The sequence below is a fragment of the Pteropus medius genome, unplaced genomic scaffold (genome assembly GCF_902729225.1).
Source record: "Pteropus medius unplaced genomic scaffold, Ma_sr-lr_union100, whole genome shotgun sequence".
Taxonomy (NCBI): Eukaryota; Metazoa; Chordata; class Mammalia; order Chiroptera; family Pteropodidae; genus Pteropus; species Pteropus medius.
In genome coordinates this window covers 6289026-6307556 of record NW_024348242.1, presented here as the reverse complement: position 1 = coordinate 6307556, position 18531 = coordinate 6289026, and the positions used below count along the sequence as shown (strand labels likewise).

Here is an 18531-nt window from a genome sequence, read left to right as displayed (position 1 = left end):
TTGAGTTGTTTCAGAAATGAATTTTTGCATACCAAGCAAACATATGACTGTTTTGGAAATGCCTAATATTTTCCTCATTCAGAAAACTTTCTTGAGTAACCTTTTTAAAAACCAAGCCATGAGCTTAATATAGAAAACTTAAAATGTTAGTCATTTTGTTATCCTGGTAAGAAATTTATTCTTACAAGAATTTTAAATTGAATAGGGTTGAAAAACTAGGGAAGAAACATTTCTGTCTTTTAGTGTTTGCATGACTGAGGGTTTAAGATATTTATGTAGCAGACACCTCAGGACGTCTTGTACTTAAAGAATGACCCAGCAGAGGTGATCTTTGGCAGCACTGGCCCCTCGCAGCACCCCCTCACCACCAGTGAAAAGGAAATGATTGCTCCTAAGTGGAGAAAGTCTGGGCAGAGCTTTCTTTTGGAAATGAACTTCTAAGGTGTGTTTTCTCTATTTGTAGGGCAATTTTTAAATAAGGCTAGTCATGGACTTTTGGTATTCAAATACGAAAGGTACTAGCATATAGAAATCCTTTAGAAATTTATGCCAGTAATGTGTCACTTTATGTGAAATACTATATTCTAGAGGATATTAAGGAGTAAAATTTTACTTTAGAGACTAAATTTTGAATTATTTTATAGAATAACTCAATGTCTTAATCTACTAAATGCCAGATTTTTAAAAAGCATTTAGAAAACATTTTTACTTAAATTTTCATTAATTGTGCCATGACTTGGTATCCAAAAATGTATACATGTCATTTATTTGGTGCTAGGAAATGTTAACAAATTTAATCCTTTAATAGATGCTCTTTAAAAAGGAGTCTTGCTGTATATGTGTATATATATGTGTGTGTATATATATACATATATATACTCTTGAAGGGAAACTATGTATGTGATGTAGTATGTAAAAGACAGTGTCAGTAATCAATTTTATCATGTACTCAATTTGAGGTCTCAAATGTAGTTATCCTCACCATCTTACTGTCTCTGTTAGTAGTTTTGGATTCCAGTTACTGGTAAGTAAGAGGCCCTTAATCATCACACCTAAGCATTAACCGCCTTGTTAGCACACCTTCCCTCACAGGGGAGTTTCAGTACTTTTAAAAGAAACTAACAGTGGGGCTGCTGTTTGTCATTTAATTTGCTGCTTGGAATCCCCTCTCCCCTCATCTGAGCCATTTTGTCATGGTTTGGTCTCTGTTGCCTTTTACTCTTTTATAGAGATTTCAACTTTCCTTCACTTCTGTTTTTCTCTGAATTTCACATCAAATTTAAAAGTTGGACGATGTTATTTCGTTTAAATTTTGCAGTGCTGGTAATCTCTCATGCCTTGTGCATCCAAGGTCAAAATGAAGAAACCTAGTTACAAATTAAACACACAGCTTTATGGACTGAATTGGCTTCAGTAAGATCATAGCTTAGGAAACTATTTTTGGAATGTGGTTAGTGTTAGGAAGATTTGAAAAATTACCTAGTCTGAATTTTAAACATTTATATCAAGGAACACAGCGAGTAGGAAACTTTTAGACCTAATATGGCCCAAAAAAGCAATATTTGATTTGCTTGACCTAATTCATGTTTCGTGAAGGCAACTCAAATTTTATAAACAGAAATTTAGCTGACGAATAGCTAAATCACAATTTTAAAGAAAATTCACTTTATCTTTAACTTCTCTGAAATATTTAGCTAAATTAATGAGCATGTGTATAATAAAAGCAGATAAATGATACACTTAGTAAAGCTCAGAACTTACTGCCTGTTGCTCTCCACTTCTCTTTTTTCCTGATTCTATTTTTTTCCTCATTTACTCTGTATTGATTCCTTTCTCTTGTTTTCTCTTTCCTTCCAATCTTTTTTTCCTCCCTCAGCCTTTTAATTTTCCTCCTGTCCCACATTTCTGTCTCATTCTTGTGGCCTTTCAAGGAACCAAACTATATTTTTGCTGTTATTCGTATTGAATTAAAGTGTACGTTTTACATTTTTCCCAGATAGCCACTCAGTTTTCATATATGAGGAGTAAAATGGGTTCCTGGATAAGATACTTGCTTTATGTCTCTTAAGCAAGAAGATGAACAAAGGAAAATATTTCTAAATAAACCTTAAATTTTATTTGCAGTTTATGATGTATATATTACATCTGCTTGGTTTTTCTTGTAATACATTGTAGTTTACTGGTGTTTAGGGAAAGGATGAGTTTTTTAAACAAAAGACTATGTTGATATACTTAGTTTGGATAACTTGAAATATTTGTGCTATGAATGCAAATGAGGTATAGATTAGAATACAGGTTTTAAATACTGGTAAACCATCACAGAGATGCCCTTTAAGAATGCATAATAAAAATATTTTATCTTTAATTTTCTCCAGATAATTTCAAGATTTTAACATTTTCTAATTGATGAATAACAATTATGAGACTTCATGCACCTAATCATTCTCTTTGTGATGGTCATGGCCATGTTTTTATGTGTGAAAATTAATACAGCACCAGATAGATTTTCAAAAATTTATTGTTACTTTTTATTTTCTTAGAAACTACCTTACTTAGAAGATAATTTTTTTAAGTGAAATTTATAAAAATTTCTTGAATAAGTAAAGTAAGAAAATAGAAACTCTGAGAATCTGTACTCTGTATTTATGAAACCTCATAAATAGTATTTGAGATTTGGGATTGGCTTTTTCCCATATTTAGTATTGCTCCAAATGAAACATTTAAGAAGCTTGGACATAGGGAAGATTTTAGTGCTGATGGTTTGAAGATAAGGGAGCATGAATGGCCCTAGATGTCACCATCCAGTAGGACTTGTGATGGTGGAGGTGCGCTGCAAATCGTGCTGTCCGCTCGATAGCTCCTAGCTACATGGGACCATTTCAGTTATTTAAATTTGAAAAATAACTAAGATTTTTGCAAGAACAAAGATTCAAAATTTATATCAAATCTTTTAGACCAAGTCAGTGCCTAGACAGTTTGAGGAGATCTGAAATTTAGCTTAATGAGCATGATGGTGAAGAATGGCTTTTTAATAAGCCGGTGAATTAGAAGAAACACTGACTGCCTTCATAGGCTCATGCAACTGTGTAGTTCAAGAAAAGCAGTTAGCATATTATTTTTCCCAGCTCCTAGCAGTCACTGACTCTTTTCAAAAACATCCCAAGAAATATTTTATGCCAACTATACTTAAATTAAAAAAAAAAAAATTTTTTTTTTTTTTGAAAAGGGGAAAAACCCTCTCAGAGAATATACGATCACCGTTCTCCTTGTTAATATGTTCCAATGTATGTTAACTATTATAATTAGGAAATTTTCTCAATACAAAGGGCTCTTTTTAATCTAATCTGGATAGTAACACCTGTCACGGCATAGGCAGCGGATGCACAGGTGGTCCTAGCACTGACTCTGCCTCACCCTGCCCTCTTAAAAGATACACATGCACTTGGAGAGAGAACCAGTTGCGCTGGAGTGTTGGTGGCCCTTGGCCCTACAATGTCAAGCATTACAGAATTGCTTTGTGTGCTAACCCTCTGCATAACATTTACATGGGACTTACCCACAGTCGTTTATGCTGGGTGACTCTTGGCAGCCTTGCCTGTTAGACTGCAGGAGTTAGGGTGCCTGATCCCAAAGCAGTGCTTGCTTCTCCCCATCAGTCCCCTGTATGTCTGTATTTTGCTAACACATCATATGAAGAACATGAATTATTTTGGAATTGTTTCTGTCTGTGTATGGGCTTAGCTTCTCAAGGATTTTAGGATTAATATAAGAGAAATCTGGGAGTCACACGTTGCTAGTGATGTGTCTGTCTCGAGAACACTGTCCTCAGTTCATTGCTACATCATGGTGAAGTTTGTTATCAGTGTGCTCTCTATAGTCACTGGAAGCAAAGAGCCCATCTTATTGTACCTTTGAATCTCAAATTGCTCCTTGGAGAAGACGTGAATAAATTTATACTTGATCTCCCTGTTTTTTACCAAGGCATGGTCTGTACTGAGATTCACAAAGAATTGGCTTTGGGTTCTTATCTTTAATGAGCACATTTTTACTTAAATTGGCTCATCATGTTTCCTTTGAAGTTACTCTAATAAGATTTTAAAGGCTGGGATGCTTTTAAGGCAGATCATTTTTTACATAGTTTAGTAATTCTAACTACTAGGTCTTACAAAGCAAAGGTGGGAGATTCTTGAACAAAAAGAGCCCAGGTAACCGGCAGAGTGGCAGAGTGGCTTCCGTGATCACCTGAGAAAGATTGTGGTCTTTGGCGTTGAAGATAGAGCCTTGATCTTGCCACATACTTACCCAGCCCCTTCCCCTAGCCCGATACAGTCTGTGCCCATGGGACACTGTGGCAGCTCCAGGACAGTAGCATGGTGAGGCTAGCCAGATGATGGCCTCAAGCTAAGGTGTATGTGAGAGAAAGAGGGGGATGGGGAGGGGTTGACAGACATTGTTTGAATTGCTTCTGCCTATGCTTTTAAGTTACCTTTTCTTGAAAACCTAGTGACTGTTTTAAGAGTAAATTTAAACTAATTAGATTTTAATGTAATGTATACAACTGTGTTATATGAATAAAATGCTAGTCTGATTGTTAGCAATAACTTCACATTTATTTTTTCAAGAAAATTGATGGTTTAAGTGGAGTCAAATATAGAGATTGGTAAACAGCATAAGTTAGGCCATTGAACATCAAGAAAGCTCAATTGATGAAGCGTAGAGGGAGCGGTTAAGGTCATCTATCACATGTGGCAGTTGTACACACTCCTTTTTCTTTCACTTTAGTTTCCACTGGTTCCCTTGCTCAGCAGTACGCACACCCTAATGCTACCCTGCACCCACATACGCCACATCCTCAGCCTTCAGCTACCCCTACCGGACAGCAGCAAAGCCAGCATGGTGGAAATCACCCTGCACCCAGCCCTGTTCAGGTAAGGAGAAGCTCAGAGGCCTTCAAAGAAGTGCTTCCTCCTCTTTACTCTTTTCTTCAGTGCCAGGCAAGGGGCTAGTTACTATATGATCAAAACATTTAGCAGCCCCGCCTCCCGTTGCCAGCCTATCACTCTGCAGACTGTGCCCCTGGGGTTGGTTTTAAGTCATATCATAAAATACATACTGAGAATAAGATGATCGGATCAGTTCTGGAAACATCAATATTGAAAAATCTAACAGGAATTTGCTTGGGACTTTTCTTTACATCATGCCTGATGTTTATATGATTGAGTTTTTTTCCCTAGTAGCTTCTTTCATCGTGTTTATTAACAGGCAGTTAAGGTTCTCTGACATCTGTCTGTTCCCTGGGGTGGTAGTTTTTTTTTACTTCTGCTTAATTGAGGGCTTAGAACTGCCAGGCTGAGAATCGGGCTTGTACCCAGAAAGAAGGTCTCTGAAATAGGAGGCGGTGTTACGACACACACGACACCACACACACACACACCCACTCACGCACACACATTACACCCACACGCCTGCCCGCATTACCCCTACCCCACACCACACACAGCTACACCCCCATACTACGTCACGCTCTTACCACTACGAGACATGATGGATTATTATCCTGTGATGACACTCCTTTGCCCTCATCGACCTTGAGCCGACAAGGTGGAGCCTGATTTCATGCTTCGGGCTCAGCCCTTTTTGTTCTGATCTTGTCTAGGCTTGCTTTGTTAAAAAGCTTGTGGATTTTTCTTAATTCTTCCCTTTTGCTTTGCAGCACCATCAGCACCAGGCCGCCCAGGCTCTCCATCTGGCCAGTCCACAGCAGCAGTCAGCCATTTACCACGCGGGGCTTGCACCAACCCCTCCTTCCATGACACCTGCCTCCAATACGCAGTCGCCACAGAATAGTTTCCCAACAGCACAACAGACCGTCTTTACAATTCATCCTTCTCATGTTCAGCCGGCATATACCAATCCACCCCACATGGCCCACGTACCTCAGGTAAATCAGCTTTAGCCAACTTTTTGTGAAGACCAATAGAATGTGAAGGTTAGCAGATAAGCAGCAAACAGCCAGGTGCTCTCCTAGCTGGGAAACCCTGTGTGTGATTTGCCTGTCTCCCTCTTCCCACTCAAATACATGTGATCTGGCCCTAAATGGATGTTTGTGTGGTTTTGTAATGGGACCAGTGAAATTGCTGATAGATCAGTCCTTTAACGTTTACCAGCTGAGACCTTAAAAAGAATCTTTCACTCTGGAATGCAACCCAGTCCTCCTTTCCTATCTGTGTCTGCTTTGCTGTGTTTTTATAGTTTCACTGAGATACACGTGCGCACACATACACTCACACACGAGGTGGACTTTCATTAATTCTCAACTCTAAGGTGACTATCCTGGGCTTGTCAGCTTGAATGTTAGTCATGAATTCTAGAGAAATCTCTCTACTCATTAAGTTGTTTTCCCTGGCTATCCATACATCTGCTTTGACCATAAGTTGTACTTCTTGAAAAGGCTTGGCCTTGTGCATTGGTGCAGTGTAACTCGAAGCTGAAAGCACCCAGGGGTTTGCATTGTTTCTTAAAGAGCAGCCCTGGGTGCACTTTGGAGCTCACCTCCCGTGTAAGCTTCTAAAGGTTGGAAGGTGTGATGCTGTCTGCATCAGCTGCTCACAAAAGTCCAATGCTGTCCAGGGCCAAGTTGGACTGTCTTAATGAGGGGAAGGAACTGCACTGAAGTCGGGCTCTAACCCTGTCCTGGAGGCCCCCCCTGAATCTGTGAATGGTGAATTGCTGTATTTGATGTCTCTCTTTGCTGCTTTCATAACAGCACTCTTAGGCTAGACTAAGCTAGACTGCCTCACTGAACTCCACATCAAATAATGTGCAACTGAGGTCTGGTGTGGTGGGGCTGGAATGCGACTCAGTTGGCACTAAGGCTCAGAAGGCGACCTTGTAACTAGAGGTCCACAGCTCTGGGAAGTTTGGGTGTCCTCTGGTACAAAGTGCAGGGTGTGTCATGTGGCGCGCTGCAGTGGATGATTGGCTTTGGATGGTGGGGAGGGGAGCTGGTTCCGCTAGGTGTGGGCCAGCATGGTCTGGCTGAATCAGGAGCTACATGAGAGCTGGGGTCCTGTAGACGTCTAGCAGAGGCTGGTGGCTAAGTAGGTATGTGACTTTACATGTAGGTCGGGGTTCCTAAAACCTCACTTTTGTGTTTTTGTGCTGAAAAAACAGAAAGGGTGAACCAGGGAAGCCCAGATATGCCATGGGCCCTTTTGAATGTGTAAGAGAATAAAAGCAGTGTTGCTTCTTGGTCTGGAGCTGTGCACAGTGAGGGAGGCAGGAAAACGGGCTGTCCTGGGTCCTGCCAGAGCTCTGCAGAGCTGGGACCCTGCTGTTTGGGCTGACTAAGACCTTCCCAACTTGACAGACCGGGTTGAACTCACTGTCACGGGGACACTGAGCTGGCCCGGATTATTTTTTATCACCCCTCCCCATCTCAATGAAGCCATTCACTGCAGACCTCCTCCTGCTCCATCAGCGTATCTTCCAGCTGAGTAGAGGGGCCTGAGTCTCTTCTCTCACTGCCCTGCCTCGTTCCTCACAGGCCAGCAGCGGAGCAGTAGGGGTGGGGGCAGGGCAAACAGGAGAGTGGAACAGAATTCGACAGTCCCTGCTTCTAATGTAATAATCCGCTTTCCTACTTGAAAGGAATGTCCTCTGTAAAACTTTGAGGCCCCACATGGAAGCCAGATTCTGAAGCATGATTGCGTCTTGCCTCCTGTTATGTTAGGCTGAGAATGCCGCCCTTGGGTGAGGGATCTGGTCTTTGTGAAGATCTTGCCCCGTACATTGAATCCAGCGATCAGAAAGGTTGAAGGCTAGGACATTGCAGCCCTGACTTTTACCCAGACTCACTGGGTATCTGCTCCCTCAGCCTTGCAGGATCAATCTGCTAAAGGGTGAAGCATGTCCGTAGGTCAGTGATGACCCACTAGGGATTGTCCCCAAAGAAAATAAAGGGCCCTGGGGGCCACTGTTGCCTTTCCCGAGAGCCCCAGCCCAGTGAAAGGAACACAGTTGACATGTTGTTTAAGCTGGAGATGTTGCCTGTATGCGTAAAAGAGCTCTCTGTTTCAGGCTCATGTACAGTCAGGAATGGTTCCTTCTCATCCAACTGCCCATGCGCCAATGATGCTAATGACGACACAGCCACCCGGCGGTCCCCAGGCCGCCCTCGCTCAAAGTGCACTACAGCCCATTCCAGTCTCGACAACAGCGCATTTCCCCTATATGACGCACCCTTCAGGTGAGGCGTGTGTGTGCAGGGGCCGCCGGGCACCCCAAAGCATTCTGCTCGCACAGGTCGAATGACAGGCAGGGCCAGCGCTTCAAGCCCCGCATTTGAAAACTAGCAAGACCCGTCAGTGTGCACAGTAGGGACGGTGATGATCAGTTCAGCATCAGGGCCTGAGGCTTCCGGAGCCGAGTCTGTGTGTGTTCTGATGGTACAGGGTTTGGCTTGATGAGAAGCAGCAGCAGCATTCTGTGTGGCTGATGCATGCTTAGGACTCAGTTGGCCTTCCTTGTTTACGACAGGCTGGGCAGGGCAGCGTTTTCCTTCCTGAGTCCCAGCAGTCTGACCTGTGGGGGGTTATCACCATGACAGTTTGATTGTAGCTCTAGAGAATACTACTGATGAGGAAGTGCTGTGTATGGATTGGTTTTGAGCATAGTATTAGCGCCAGCCTACGCCCTCAGAGGGAGAGAACCCCCCGTGACTGTGCTCTAATACTTGATGGCTGCCATGGCGAGATTTCAGTCTAACCTTTTCCTTTAAAAGCAATCCTGGTGCGTGGCTAATACTTGGGGAGGGGGTGTGTTAAGGCCTGATTTTCTACCCCATGAGCAACAAGTCTTCTGGGAGTTTTATCTGAAGTGGTTTTACGTCTTACTGGTTTGTTTCTACCCACCCCTCTCCCCATCCCCGTTTTGGTGCAGATGCGGGGTGGGGGGAAGTGAATTAAATTTTGAGTCTTGTTCAGCTAGCACGAGGATAGCGTACAGTCATGTGCTGCAGAGACAGACACTAGGCTAATGTGCGGTGTTGCCAGCTTTCTGTTTAAACATTCATTTTTCTTTTTTACAGTACAAGCCCACCACCAACAGCAGTTGTAAGGCTGCCCTGGAGGAACCGAAAGGCCAAATTCCCTCCTCCCTTCTACTGCTTCTACCAACTGGAAGCACAGAAAACTAGAATTTCATTTATTTTGTTTTTAAGAAATACATGTTGGTTTCTTGTAACATCCAATAGGAATGCTAACAGTTCACTTGCAGTGGAAGATATTTGGACCGAGTAGAGGCATTTAGGAACTTGTGGGCTGTTCCATAATTCCATACGCTGTTTCAGAGTCCCGCAAGTACCCCAGCTCTGCTTGCTGAAACTGGAAGTTATTTATTTTTTAATGACCCTCAAAAGTCATGAACACATCAGCTAGCAAAAGAAGTAACAAGAGTGATTCTTGCTGCTATTACTGCTAAAAAAAAAAAAATCAAGACTTGGAACGCCCTTTTACTAAACTTGACAGAGGTTCAGTAAATTCTTACCGTCAAACTGACGGATTATTATTTATAAATCAAGTTTGATGAAGTGATCACTGTCTACAGTGGTTCAACTTTTAAGTTAAGGGAAAAACTTTTACTTTGTAGATAATATAAAATAAAAACTTAAAAAAAATTAAAAAATAAAAAAAGTTTTAAAAACTGAAACCAAGTTAGTGTGTGTTTGTATAAGCTACTAGTTAACATCAAGGCAGGAGGGCTGAGTGTGCTTTCTTAATATCCTGGAAGGTTAGTTGTCACAAATGACTTTTCTTCTTCACCTTTAGTTCTGGTTCAAGGTATCTCTAGAAAAAGACAAGACTGAGATATTCTCTGGTGGATAGAGGTCTGCGTCAGAAGGAGGAAGGCTGGCCAGAGTTGGGCAGCGCTGACATTCCACATCCTCAGCCTGATGCTGATTCTGTAAGCTTCCTTTTTAATATCTCCTGAACCCAAATGAGTGTTGTTAGGCGGAAGTTGTCCTGTGTCAGACATGTTTGTTTTACCAGTAGGGGGCAGGAGATACTTTAAAAAAAAAAAACTGATAGAGGGCAGAAAAGGTGGAGTGATGTACAAAAGCAGCTTATTGCTGTAGACTCATAAGCATTTGTTAATGTCCCCAGTTTGTGGGAAGACAAAGGATAAAGCAGTTAATTGAGCAGGGCAAGGATTTTGCTGAGACCATAGTTGTAATAGAGCCTTTAAATATTGTGGCAACAAATCAAGATTCTGAAAACTTTAATTCACATGTAGCAATTTGTACATTATAGCAAAATTTGCATTATTCAAGAATAAGTTACTTATACAGTACATAAACAATACATAAAAATTGCCAAATACCTTCTGCCTATAACGATACAAGATGAATTCATCTTCTGTGTTGTTACAATGTGCTGCTTATTCCAACCACACACTGGAATGTCAGATGTGTCTTTGTTAAGAGGCAGTGGAGATAATATAAGTTCTTCTAGCCTTCGGGAGATGTTAGAGCTCACATGACATTTGCGATGAGACTTAGCCCTGAATAAAAGCATGAAGGAATCTCAGGCAACCCCTAGGGATGAGTTCAAGGCCTTGATTTTAGGTTAAGAAACTGTTATATAAAAATAGTGTTCTCTGGCCTAAGATTTTAATGATTGCTATTCCTTTTTCCTACACGGTCCAGAAATGATCAAAGGCAGAAGATTTATACCAGATAAAGCCATATGGATTGCTGGTCTAAAATTCAAGGCAGGTTAGTTGACTTAATTCTTTGGTGCTGGTGACTGTTAGTTTGTAAAAGTTAATTAAAGTCAGATTAAGGAAGTGATGGTGCTGGGAGCTGTCAAACTATCCTTATAGTCTGTAATTAGAGATAACTGGAGGGACTGTGTTGCTTACTGTCCCTTTGGCACTCAGAGCCTGGGCTCTCAGTGGAGGCTGCCGGCTTGGCCTGTTGCTGGCAGCAGCAGTCACATCAGGACTGGAAGGAGGGTGGTGGAATGTGCTGTCGTGATGGGCTGGTTGCAGCCAGCAGGGTCACTGAGGGCATCGAGCCCAGGGACCTGCTGTTCCCTCTCCTCCAGCAGAAAAGGCATTGGCTTAGTGTCACTTCTTCCCAGGCTATCATGGGGCTTTTTGTCAGAATGTATTTGAGCTGTCCTGGTAACTCAGACACATTTAGAAAGGAAATGTTTTTCTTGAACATTTTATACTGAAGCAGTCTGGAGGTGGGTGACTTCCAGGTCTGTCGGAGTCTGAGCCTGTACTTTGTAGCCAGTGGGTCAGAGCTGCTAGTTTGCTGTGTCTGGCATGCCTCTTGCACCACCTGAGAATTGTTAATGTTGAAATTGCTAAGGAGTGCCCTTGCCTTAAAGATGTCATATCTCAGATGGGAGGGAATTTACTTGCTTCATTTTCTACTTGGCCCCTTTTCTGTGCAGACAAGGGAAAAATCTGCCCCCGTGACTTTCTGTGATGAGTTTTCTCTTTTAAAAGAGATATTCAAAATAGCGCTTGCTCCCCTGGTTCACACTTTGCTTGGCATTCATTATGTAAGAGAAACCTGCTTGATATGTAGAAAATAAATATATTTAGAAACAGACCACAAATCTGGATCATGGTTGGATCTGTTTTACAATCTGTCTAAACGCCCAGGAGTGTTGGTTTTAAAAGTGGTGAAGAGGTGGCTACTTGCCCCTCCCCTTCAAGAAAGAAAGCTCAACCAGAAAATTCTAGAAGCAAAAGACAGATCTCTTGGAGTACAGAGAATGGCTGGAGGGAGCAGACCAAACCCTCACCCAGATAAAGCAGGCAGTAAGTTTTAGGCTAATGTTCAATTTCAGCCTCTGATGTGTGTGTATACGTGTTACGCTATGCGAAACTCCCAGATTCCTAGAAGCCACCTTGGTGAACCTGGTGGCTGTACTGAGTGATTCTGCTGGCACCCAGGAGCAGCTGACATCACTGTCACTGTCCGCCTTGTTTTTGAGCCTATGTGTATAACCTCTGGGAGGAGCCAGCCCCCCCTGTGGATTGACACTTGTGAAAGAGGCATAGAGATTTGACTGCAGCAGCAGTACCCCCCCCCCCACTGCCACGCTCCCCCCCCCAGGTGGTGGAGGTGCGTGCATGTGTGCACACATGCTTCGTCAGATGAAGCAGTGAGCAGCTGGAATAACACTGGGCCATTAAAGGACTGCCTCATTAGCTGAGGCACCAGATTCCTAGCTTCCATTTTGGCATAAGAATGAGCCTAAAACCTTGTCAGATAATTTAATAACCCATTAGACACTGGGGGGCTGTGCGCCGGCCCTGTTGATGAAAGATTTACTAGAAAGGCCCAGGAGCCTTTCTTTCCTTTTTGCTTGTCCCTCCCTCACCCCTCGGTTTAACTCTCAGCATAAAGCTTCTGTCAACCAGAATCCAGTTTTTATTCATAAGGCACCAGGATAGAACTGTAACTTGCCACCCTCCTATTTCAGTAATTGTCTGAATTTCCCTGAAAGGGTGACACACTTCACTTCTCCACATTTAGGAAGGACAGTGGCTACTCAGCAGCCGGTGACTGTCCTGAGGATGCAGTAGACAAGCCAGGCATGCTGGCTGAGACTGGGAACTAGTTAAGAAGCATTTGCATAGCTGTCTGACTATAAAAATCACATGGGTAGTAGTTCAAACAGTGCAACGAAGTAAGCAATGGTTTAGTTTTGAAACCTGAATCCTTTGAAAAATTGACCTGAGGTAAAATGTTTAAAATCATTTTTGACCTTTAGCCTGTCCATCTCCCAGAGCTTTGTCCTAAGGCTGAGTGTCGAAGCAGGATAGATGTGGTCACCTGTGGCATGGGCACAGCAGAGCTGCCACGTGAACTGAAGCTACAACAGGAAAACCATAAGAGAATCCAGGGCTTGTTAGTGTTTTGGGCTTCCTGATGACCCTCTTTCCCCCTCCCATTAGAAAGTCTGTCATCAGCTGTGACAGTGTCAGTGAAAAAGAGAACAAGTTTCCACTGCCACTTCGGGCCCTCACCCCACCACCACCTCTAAGAGTGTTGGAGACTGGTCCTAGGGACCCAGGGCAGGAGCCAGCAGCATCTGCAAACAAGAACTACATCTGTAAACAATAAGGAGAAAGCCAGGTGATAGATGAAACTTAAAAGAGGCCCTTTAACAGGCCTAATAGAAGGGTCACATCCAAACTGGAACAGTTAACAGTGTCCCTTAAATCTCTCTGAAAGGAAGGAAAGAAAGTTACATTCACAAGTTCTTATTTCTAGCTGCTCCAGGGCCTCCGTGAGGCAGGGAGTCCTTGCCACCGTCAGAGAGGTGTGTACTGATTGTCTATGGCCCGCAGGTGGCTCCGGGAGGAGGAGTCCATTTCGTAGTCTGAGTCCCGGGCTCTACTGGCAGGCTCGGGCTCCAGGTGCCGCAGGCTGTCGGCCAGTTCCTCGGGCGAAGGCACCAGGTGGAAGATCTGCTCTGGGGGAGACGATCGTCCTGGGAGACCCTCCGGGCCCAGCCCCCGTGGACAGCCAGACGAGCTAAGGTGGGGAAGGCCCAGCTCCGAATCCCAGCGAGAGAGGGAGAAAGGGAACAGGACCGTGTTGGAAGAACCTGCGGGATAAGTGACGACAGAGACCACACTGTCAGTCTTTATAGGGCAGGGACAAACGCTGGACACGAAACGAGATCTCTGTCCCTGGGTTTGCAGCAAATTTTTACCCTCTCCCGGTTCCCTGTGCTGTCCACCCCCTTTACCGGGGGCACTGGGGTCACACCTGGTGGCTGGGAGACGACCACCACATAGCTGGACAGCCGGACATCACAGGCAGCACCGCACTCGAGTGGGATGGGTGAGCGCTGGAAGTGGTGTAGCATGTCCACGACCGAGGGGAAGTGAAGGTGCTGCACTCGGCACTGGCCCCGCTCGGTCAGCGACAGGCGCAGGTGCTGCAGGGGGAGAAGCCAGTAGGCTCAGGCACTGGCCCCTAAGGGCCTTGAAGCGGGGGTGGGGGACAGCCCCGCCTCTGTTGCCCCGTACCTTGGCTATGCCCTGGAAGTTGAACGTGAGCACATACTCCCCGCGCCGCGTCTCACTCTGCCGGACCAGGAACACTCCGTGGGCAGCAGGGCCCTGCAGCTGAACCAGCTGCGCTGCTTTCACTCGGGAGATGGGGCCATGGAACCAGGGGTAGCAGGACAGGAAGTGATCTGTTTTCTGGCAGGCTGGGTCCAGCAAGCCCCCAAGAGAAGCACCTGGTAGAGAAGATGGACAACGGTGAGCCCCTGTGGGTGCCTTACGTCCTGGGCGAAGGCTGAACCCCACTCACCTTGGTTCAGGGAATCCGTGCTTCCCCTTGGAGAGCTGGACGTGCCGGGCTCTAGAGCTGAGGGAATGTGCATCTCTGGTTCTGTGCTCTCCAGCCTGCCGGAGAAGAGGCTGGGGTTAGGGGTCTGGGCAGAGCAGAGGTAGCAGTAAATGCTGTGCCAGGATTGGGGCCCTAGGGCCTGGGGCCTCACCCTTGGCCTGTGCACTCCCGGAGCTCAGCCATCCACGAATTCAGCTGCTGCTCATCTCCCACCTCAAAGATGATGTCTGTCCGGTCCTTCACCTGGTGGGGAGGAAGGGAACGGCTGTGTGGGATCCCTGGGTGTGTACGTACTCCCCCAGGGGTGGAAAGCTCGGTCACTCACCTTTAGCACAAAGGTGTAGAGGTTGTCTGGCATCTCGAGGCGTGTGCACCGCCGGACCTCCTGGATGCTGGAGCAGGCTGCTTGTAGCTTGGGCTTTGAACTCTAGGAAACCAAGGGGGGCACTCAAGGCTTGTCCCTGTTGGCCCTTTGCCCACCTAGGCCTGTTTTTCTGTCTCCCCAGGGGCCTAGCCTGGCTGAGTGCTTGTGGTGCTGCTGAGCGTGCACCCCAAGCCTGCAGTAAGGTCTGCCATTCTGGCTTCCAGGAGCCCAGAGGCCCTTTCTCCTACAGCCTCTGAAGCACCGTCTCCACTCACCATACACCGAGATCCCCCAGAAAGCTATGTGGGCTGAGGGCCAGCAGTGCCCCTTCACCTGGATCTGTGGGCGTTCCAGCACTGACACGTTTGCCTGCTGACCTGTTTTCTCTTTCCACTGGTGGAGCAAAGAGCTCCCCATGCAGCCACGTCATGTGGGCTGCTTGACGCCCCCTCGTCACAAGCCCAGAGAGGGGACATGAGGGCATCCATCCCAAGGCACATTTCTCTCTGTGGTGCTGACTCTGCCAGGGGTCCCAGGTCTTCATCTTGCCCTAGCTTCCCACCTCCACTAGCTCCCCGCTCGTAACTCTCCTGACCTAATGGCAGCCCTAGGAAGCAGGTATTATCACCACATCTCAGAGGGAAGAAACACACATCTTGGAGTTGAAGTTATTTGCCTGAGGAAGGGAAGATCAGGTTTTTGAACCCCACACCTCACTAATCTGTCCTGCCGTCAAGTCTTAGGACAAGGAGGGGTAGATTTTGGCTGCAAGATAGGGGTTGACTGCAGTTGTGAAGTAGGCTTTTGGGACTTCTGCCAGTACACCCAAAGGGGCAAAGCCCGGCACATCTGGCCTGAGTCATAGCTAGCCGAAATCCAAGTACAACCTGGGATCCAGGAGTCTCCCATGACATCCAACACCTCTAGGGCTCAGAGAAGGTGGGAAATGGCCCCCAGCCCGTTTGCCAGCAAAAGCCCTGGGTCCTGACTGAATCTGGCCAGAGCAAGGGCTGACCCTGCAGATGCCTGTGCCCAGACAGCAGGAGGCTCTGGGGCACCTGCAAACCCAGGAGCTTTCTCAGAAGGGGGTTCAGCCTTCCGCCCCCTATCTCTTCCACTTCCTCTTGTGACAAGATTGTTTCTTCGGGGGTCGTGAGATGATCTGACCAGTGGCTGCTTCTCGCAGAAACCAGAAGATAAGAGAAGGAGTTGGGGAACAGACAGAGAAGGCCCAACAGGGGACCCCTCCCTCAATTAGCTCTTTTCCCAAGGGTTAGGAGACAGCCAGACACACCTGGGCCACAGCCCCTAACAAACAACCAGCATGCGGGGGAGGGTAGAAACAAGAGGCAGACTTTGGGGGATCCAACTGCCACTTTCTCTGCCCGGAAGGGCACATTTTGGCCAGGGGCTGCCCTTTCAAAAGGTGGTGTAAAAGCCGGTCCCCAAAGCCACATGATTAACCATTCTGTGGACACACAGCTACCAGGCACCTCTGACAGAAGGCTGAGGAACAGTGAGATGAGAGAGCTGGCCAAACGGGGGCCCTTCCAGTCCAGGCCCACCCCCAGCAGGTCTCCTTGGAGTTCCCAGTCCTGCCCTGATTACAGGGACAGCAGTCTGGGGACAGTGACAGCAACTCTTGGAAACACTACATGTGCAGAGTTTACTGCACCTTCTCACCAACACTACAAATGGGAGCACGAGCTTGGAGGAGTTGCACAACCAGCAAGTCCCAGCCCTGAGTGACCAGCCACAGCGTTTGCGCCTTTCCAGTTTCTCTTCCACGTCCCCCCCACACCCCAGCTTCTCAGCCTGGGAGTCCGATGTGGGGAGCACAGCACCTGCACGGGCACTGGACACGCCAGAGCGCATGGGCGTCAGGCCTCTGCTCTCCCGGCAGCCTCTGCAGTCAGCTAGCCTCTTGGCCTGTTTCCTGCCTGCAAAATGGGTAAAGTACGAAGGGCTATTTCCTTCCTTCTCCTGCTGGTGCCGTTGGCCCTGCCTGGCCCCCACCCTCTCTGCTGGCTCCGGCCTCAGGATCACTGGGAGGAAGTAGGCCAGGCCAAGAGGGAACAGGCCTAGTCTCCCTTTCAGTTCTGCTCTGGGCCCTGGCCCCGGTCCTGGCCTCAGCCCCGGCCCCAACGAGTGCCGAGATTAAGCAGCAAAGCCACTGGTTTCACTCTGAATGTGGGGCCCTCCGTGCCAGCACCACTCCAGCCCCACCCCCAGCAGCTGGGGAACTGCTGATCTGGCAGGCAGTGGCGAAAAGAGGATTCCCCTCTTCACCCGCAGCCAGCCCCGGCTGCAAGATGACAGTATGACCCGTCCTGGCCCCCATCTGCCTGCAGGCTGCGCCTAACACGCATTCTTGCCCGACCCCTCACAGCAACCCTGTGTGAGAGCTGCCCCACCAGCCCATTGGTGTGGCCCAGAGCTGGGACCTGAACCCCAGCTGCCAAGGATCAGAGCTGGTGTCTACACGCTTCCAGATAGTGGGGAGATGGCAGAGGCTGTACAAGAGTAGAGGGGCCCGAGAGCATGAGGACAGGACAACCCCGCCTGTGGCTGGTCCAGAGCAAGACTCGGGAGCACTGGCTGCTGTGTGGAGGGACCAGTGGATGTCTTTCTGGTTGAGTGACGTGATGGGACAGAGCCAGGTTTGGAACCAGGCACAAACCCTGGGGCTGTGTCAGCAGCTACAGGAACACACGGGGGCTTCACCTCCTCCTACACGCCCTCTAGTACAGATGCCCTGCAGAGCAAGCCAGGCCAGCAAACAACTGCCCTCTGGACCCACCTCAAAGTCACACTGCTTAGGTGATCAAAATGGCCAAACCACTTCTTTTGTAAAAGCAGTAGAATGACACCCACCACATCCTGCAGCACCCACTGCTGGGGTCAGGGAGCAAGTCTTAGCTCCTAGCATCCAAAAAGCTGGCTTTTTTCTTATGGCCACTGTGACTCCAGTGGGAATAACCTATTTCTTTCTTTGCTCTGACTGCTTGAAAGCTCAAAAACCACAAATGCAGACCGGCTCTGACCCTCTCCTCACAGTACGGCTTTATAATTCTATTACTTCTCTAGGCTTCAGGGTTGAGTCCTGACCCTTCCATGAATCCTTTTGTAATCCTGAATCAGCTCAGCCCTCCTGCCTTATATTTGTCATTTTTTAATAGCCCTTTTTTTTCACAGGGTTGGTTTGGTGATTGATTGGTATTAAATTTCCAGGCTGGGGTCCAAGGCCAGCCAAGGTGGGTAAAGCCTTTGTGGGTCCATTATAGCGGTTTAGTACTAATGTCACAGTACTACAGCGTTATGAGCAACAGCACTGTGGTGTCACGAGCCACAGTACAAAGCTTCCCCTGCGAGTGCCCTGGGACTGGGCGCACACCCCTCTCTCAGCCCTACAGACCCTGTTTGCGCCTTCACCAGCCTGCAGTGAAATCCACACGTAACACGACCAACCTACCTACCTTCCCTAAGACGGGACAGGGACAAGATGAGACATTAAAGCGTGTTTCGTGTTTCGCTGTGACTACAGATGACACAGTGAACGGCTTGCTTCTGAGTTTGTTTTGAAAAGATCAAAAGCACGAGGAGCCAGAGGGGCAGGGCGCGCCCTGGAAGGACAGTCAGTCTGTTCCGCGGACATTAAAACTGGGCAGAAACTTCCACGTGCCTGTGAGACGGAGCAGAGTTCCAGCTCTGGGCTCGTCGTCCGGTGCTTTCAGAGGGCAGTCTGCACAGCTCCCCCTCCACCCAGGTTCTTCCAGAC

General features: G+C 46.9%; 2 protein-coding genes across 12 annotated transcripts in view; one reads left to right on the top strand and one right to left on the bottom strand.

The window, feature by feature from the left end:
• ATXN2 (ataxin 2) overlaps nt 1-9708 on the top strand; it is a 93873-nt gene extending 84165 nt beyond the window's left edge. For 9 of the 10 annotated variants that reach the window (XM_039879450.1, XM_039879455.1, XM_039879448.1 and 6 more), the window contains 4 exons: nt 4783-4928; nt 5714-5941; nt 8080-8248; nt 9089-9708. In XM_039879450.1, the coding sequence (XP_039735384.1) occupies nt 4783-4928; nt 5714-5941; nt 8080-8248; nt 9089-9117 (572 nt within the window). In that variant the 3' untranslated portion in view covers nt 9118-9708. The remainder of the gene's footprint in view (nt 1-4782; nt 4929-5713; nt 5942-8079; nt 8249-9088) is intronic. The other variant, XM_039879453.1, reaches the window with a different exon arrangement.
• A 553-nt stretch (nt 9709-10261) lies between these two features.
• Nucleotides 10262-18531, bottom strand: part of SH2B3 (SH2B adaptor protein 3) — a 42298-nt gene continuing 34028 nt past the window's right edge. Inside the window, exons 3-8 of one of the 2 annotated variants that reach the window (XM_039879465.1) lie at nt 14715-14816; nt 14541-14632; nt 14351-14445; nt 14062-14276; nt 13799-13970; nt 10262-13634 (exon numbers count right to left, since the gene is read on the bottom strand). In XM_039879465.1, the coding sequence (XP_039735399.1) occupies nt 13339-13634; nt 13799-13970; nt 14062-14276; nt 14351-14445; nt 14541-14632; nt 14715-14816 (972 nt within the window). In that variant the 3' untranslated portion in view covers nt 10262-13338. The remainder of the gene's footprint in view (nt 13635-13798; nt 13971-14061; nt 14277-14350; nt 14446-14540; nt 14633-14714; nt 14817-18531) is intronic. The other variant, XM_039879466.1, reaches the window with a different exon arrangement.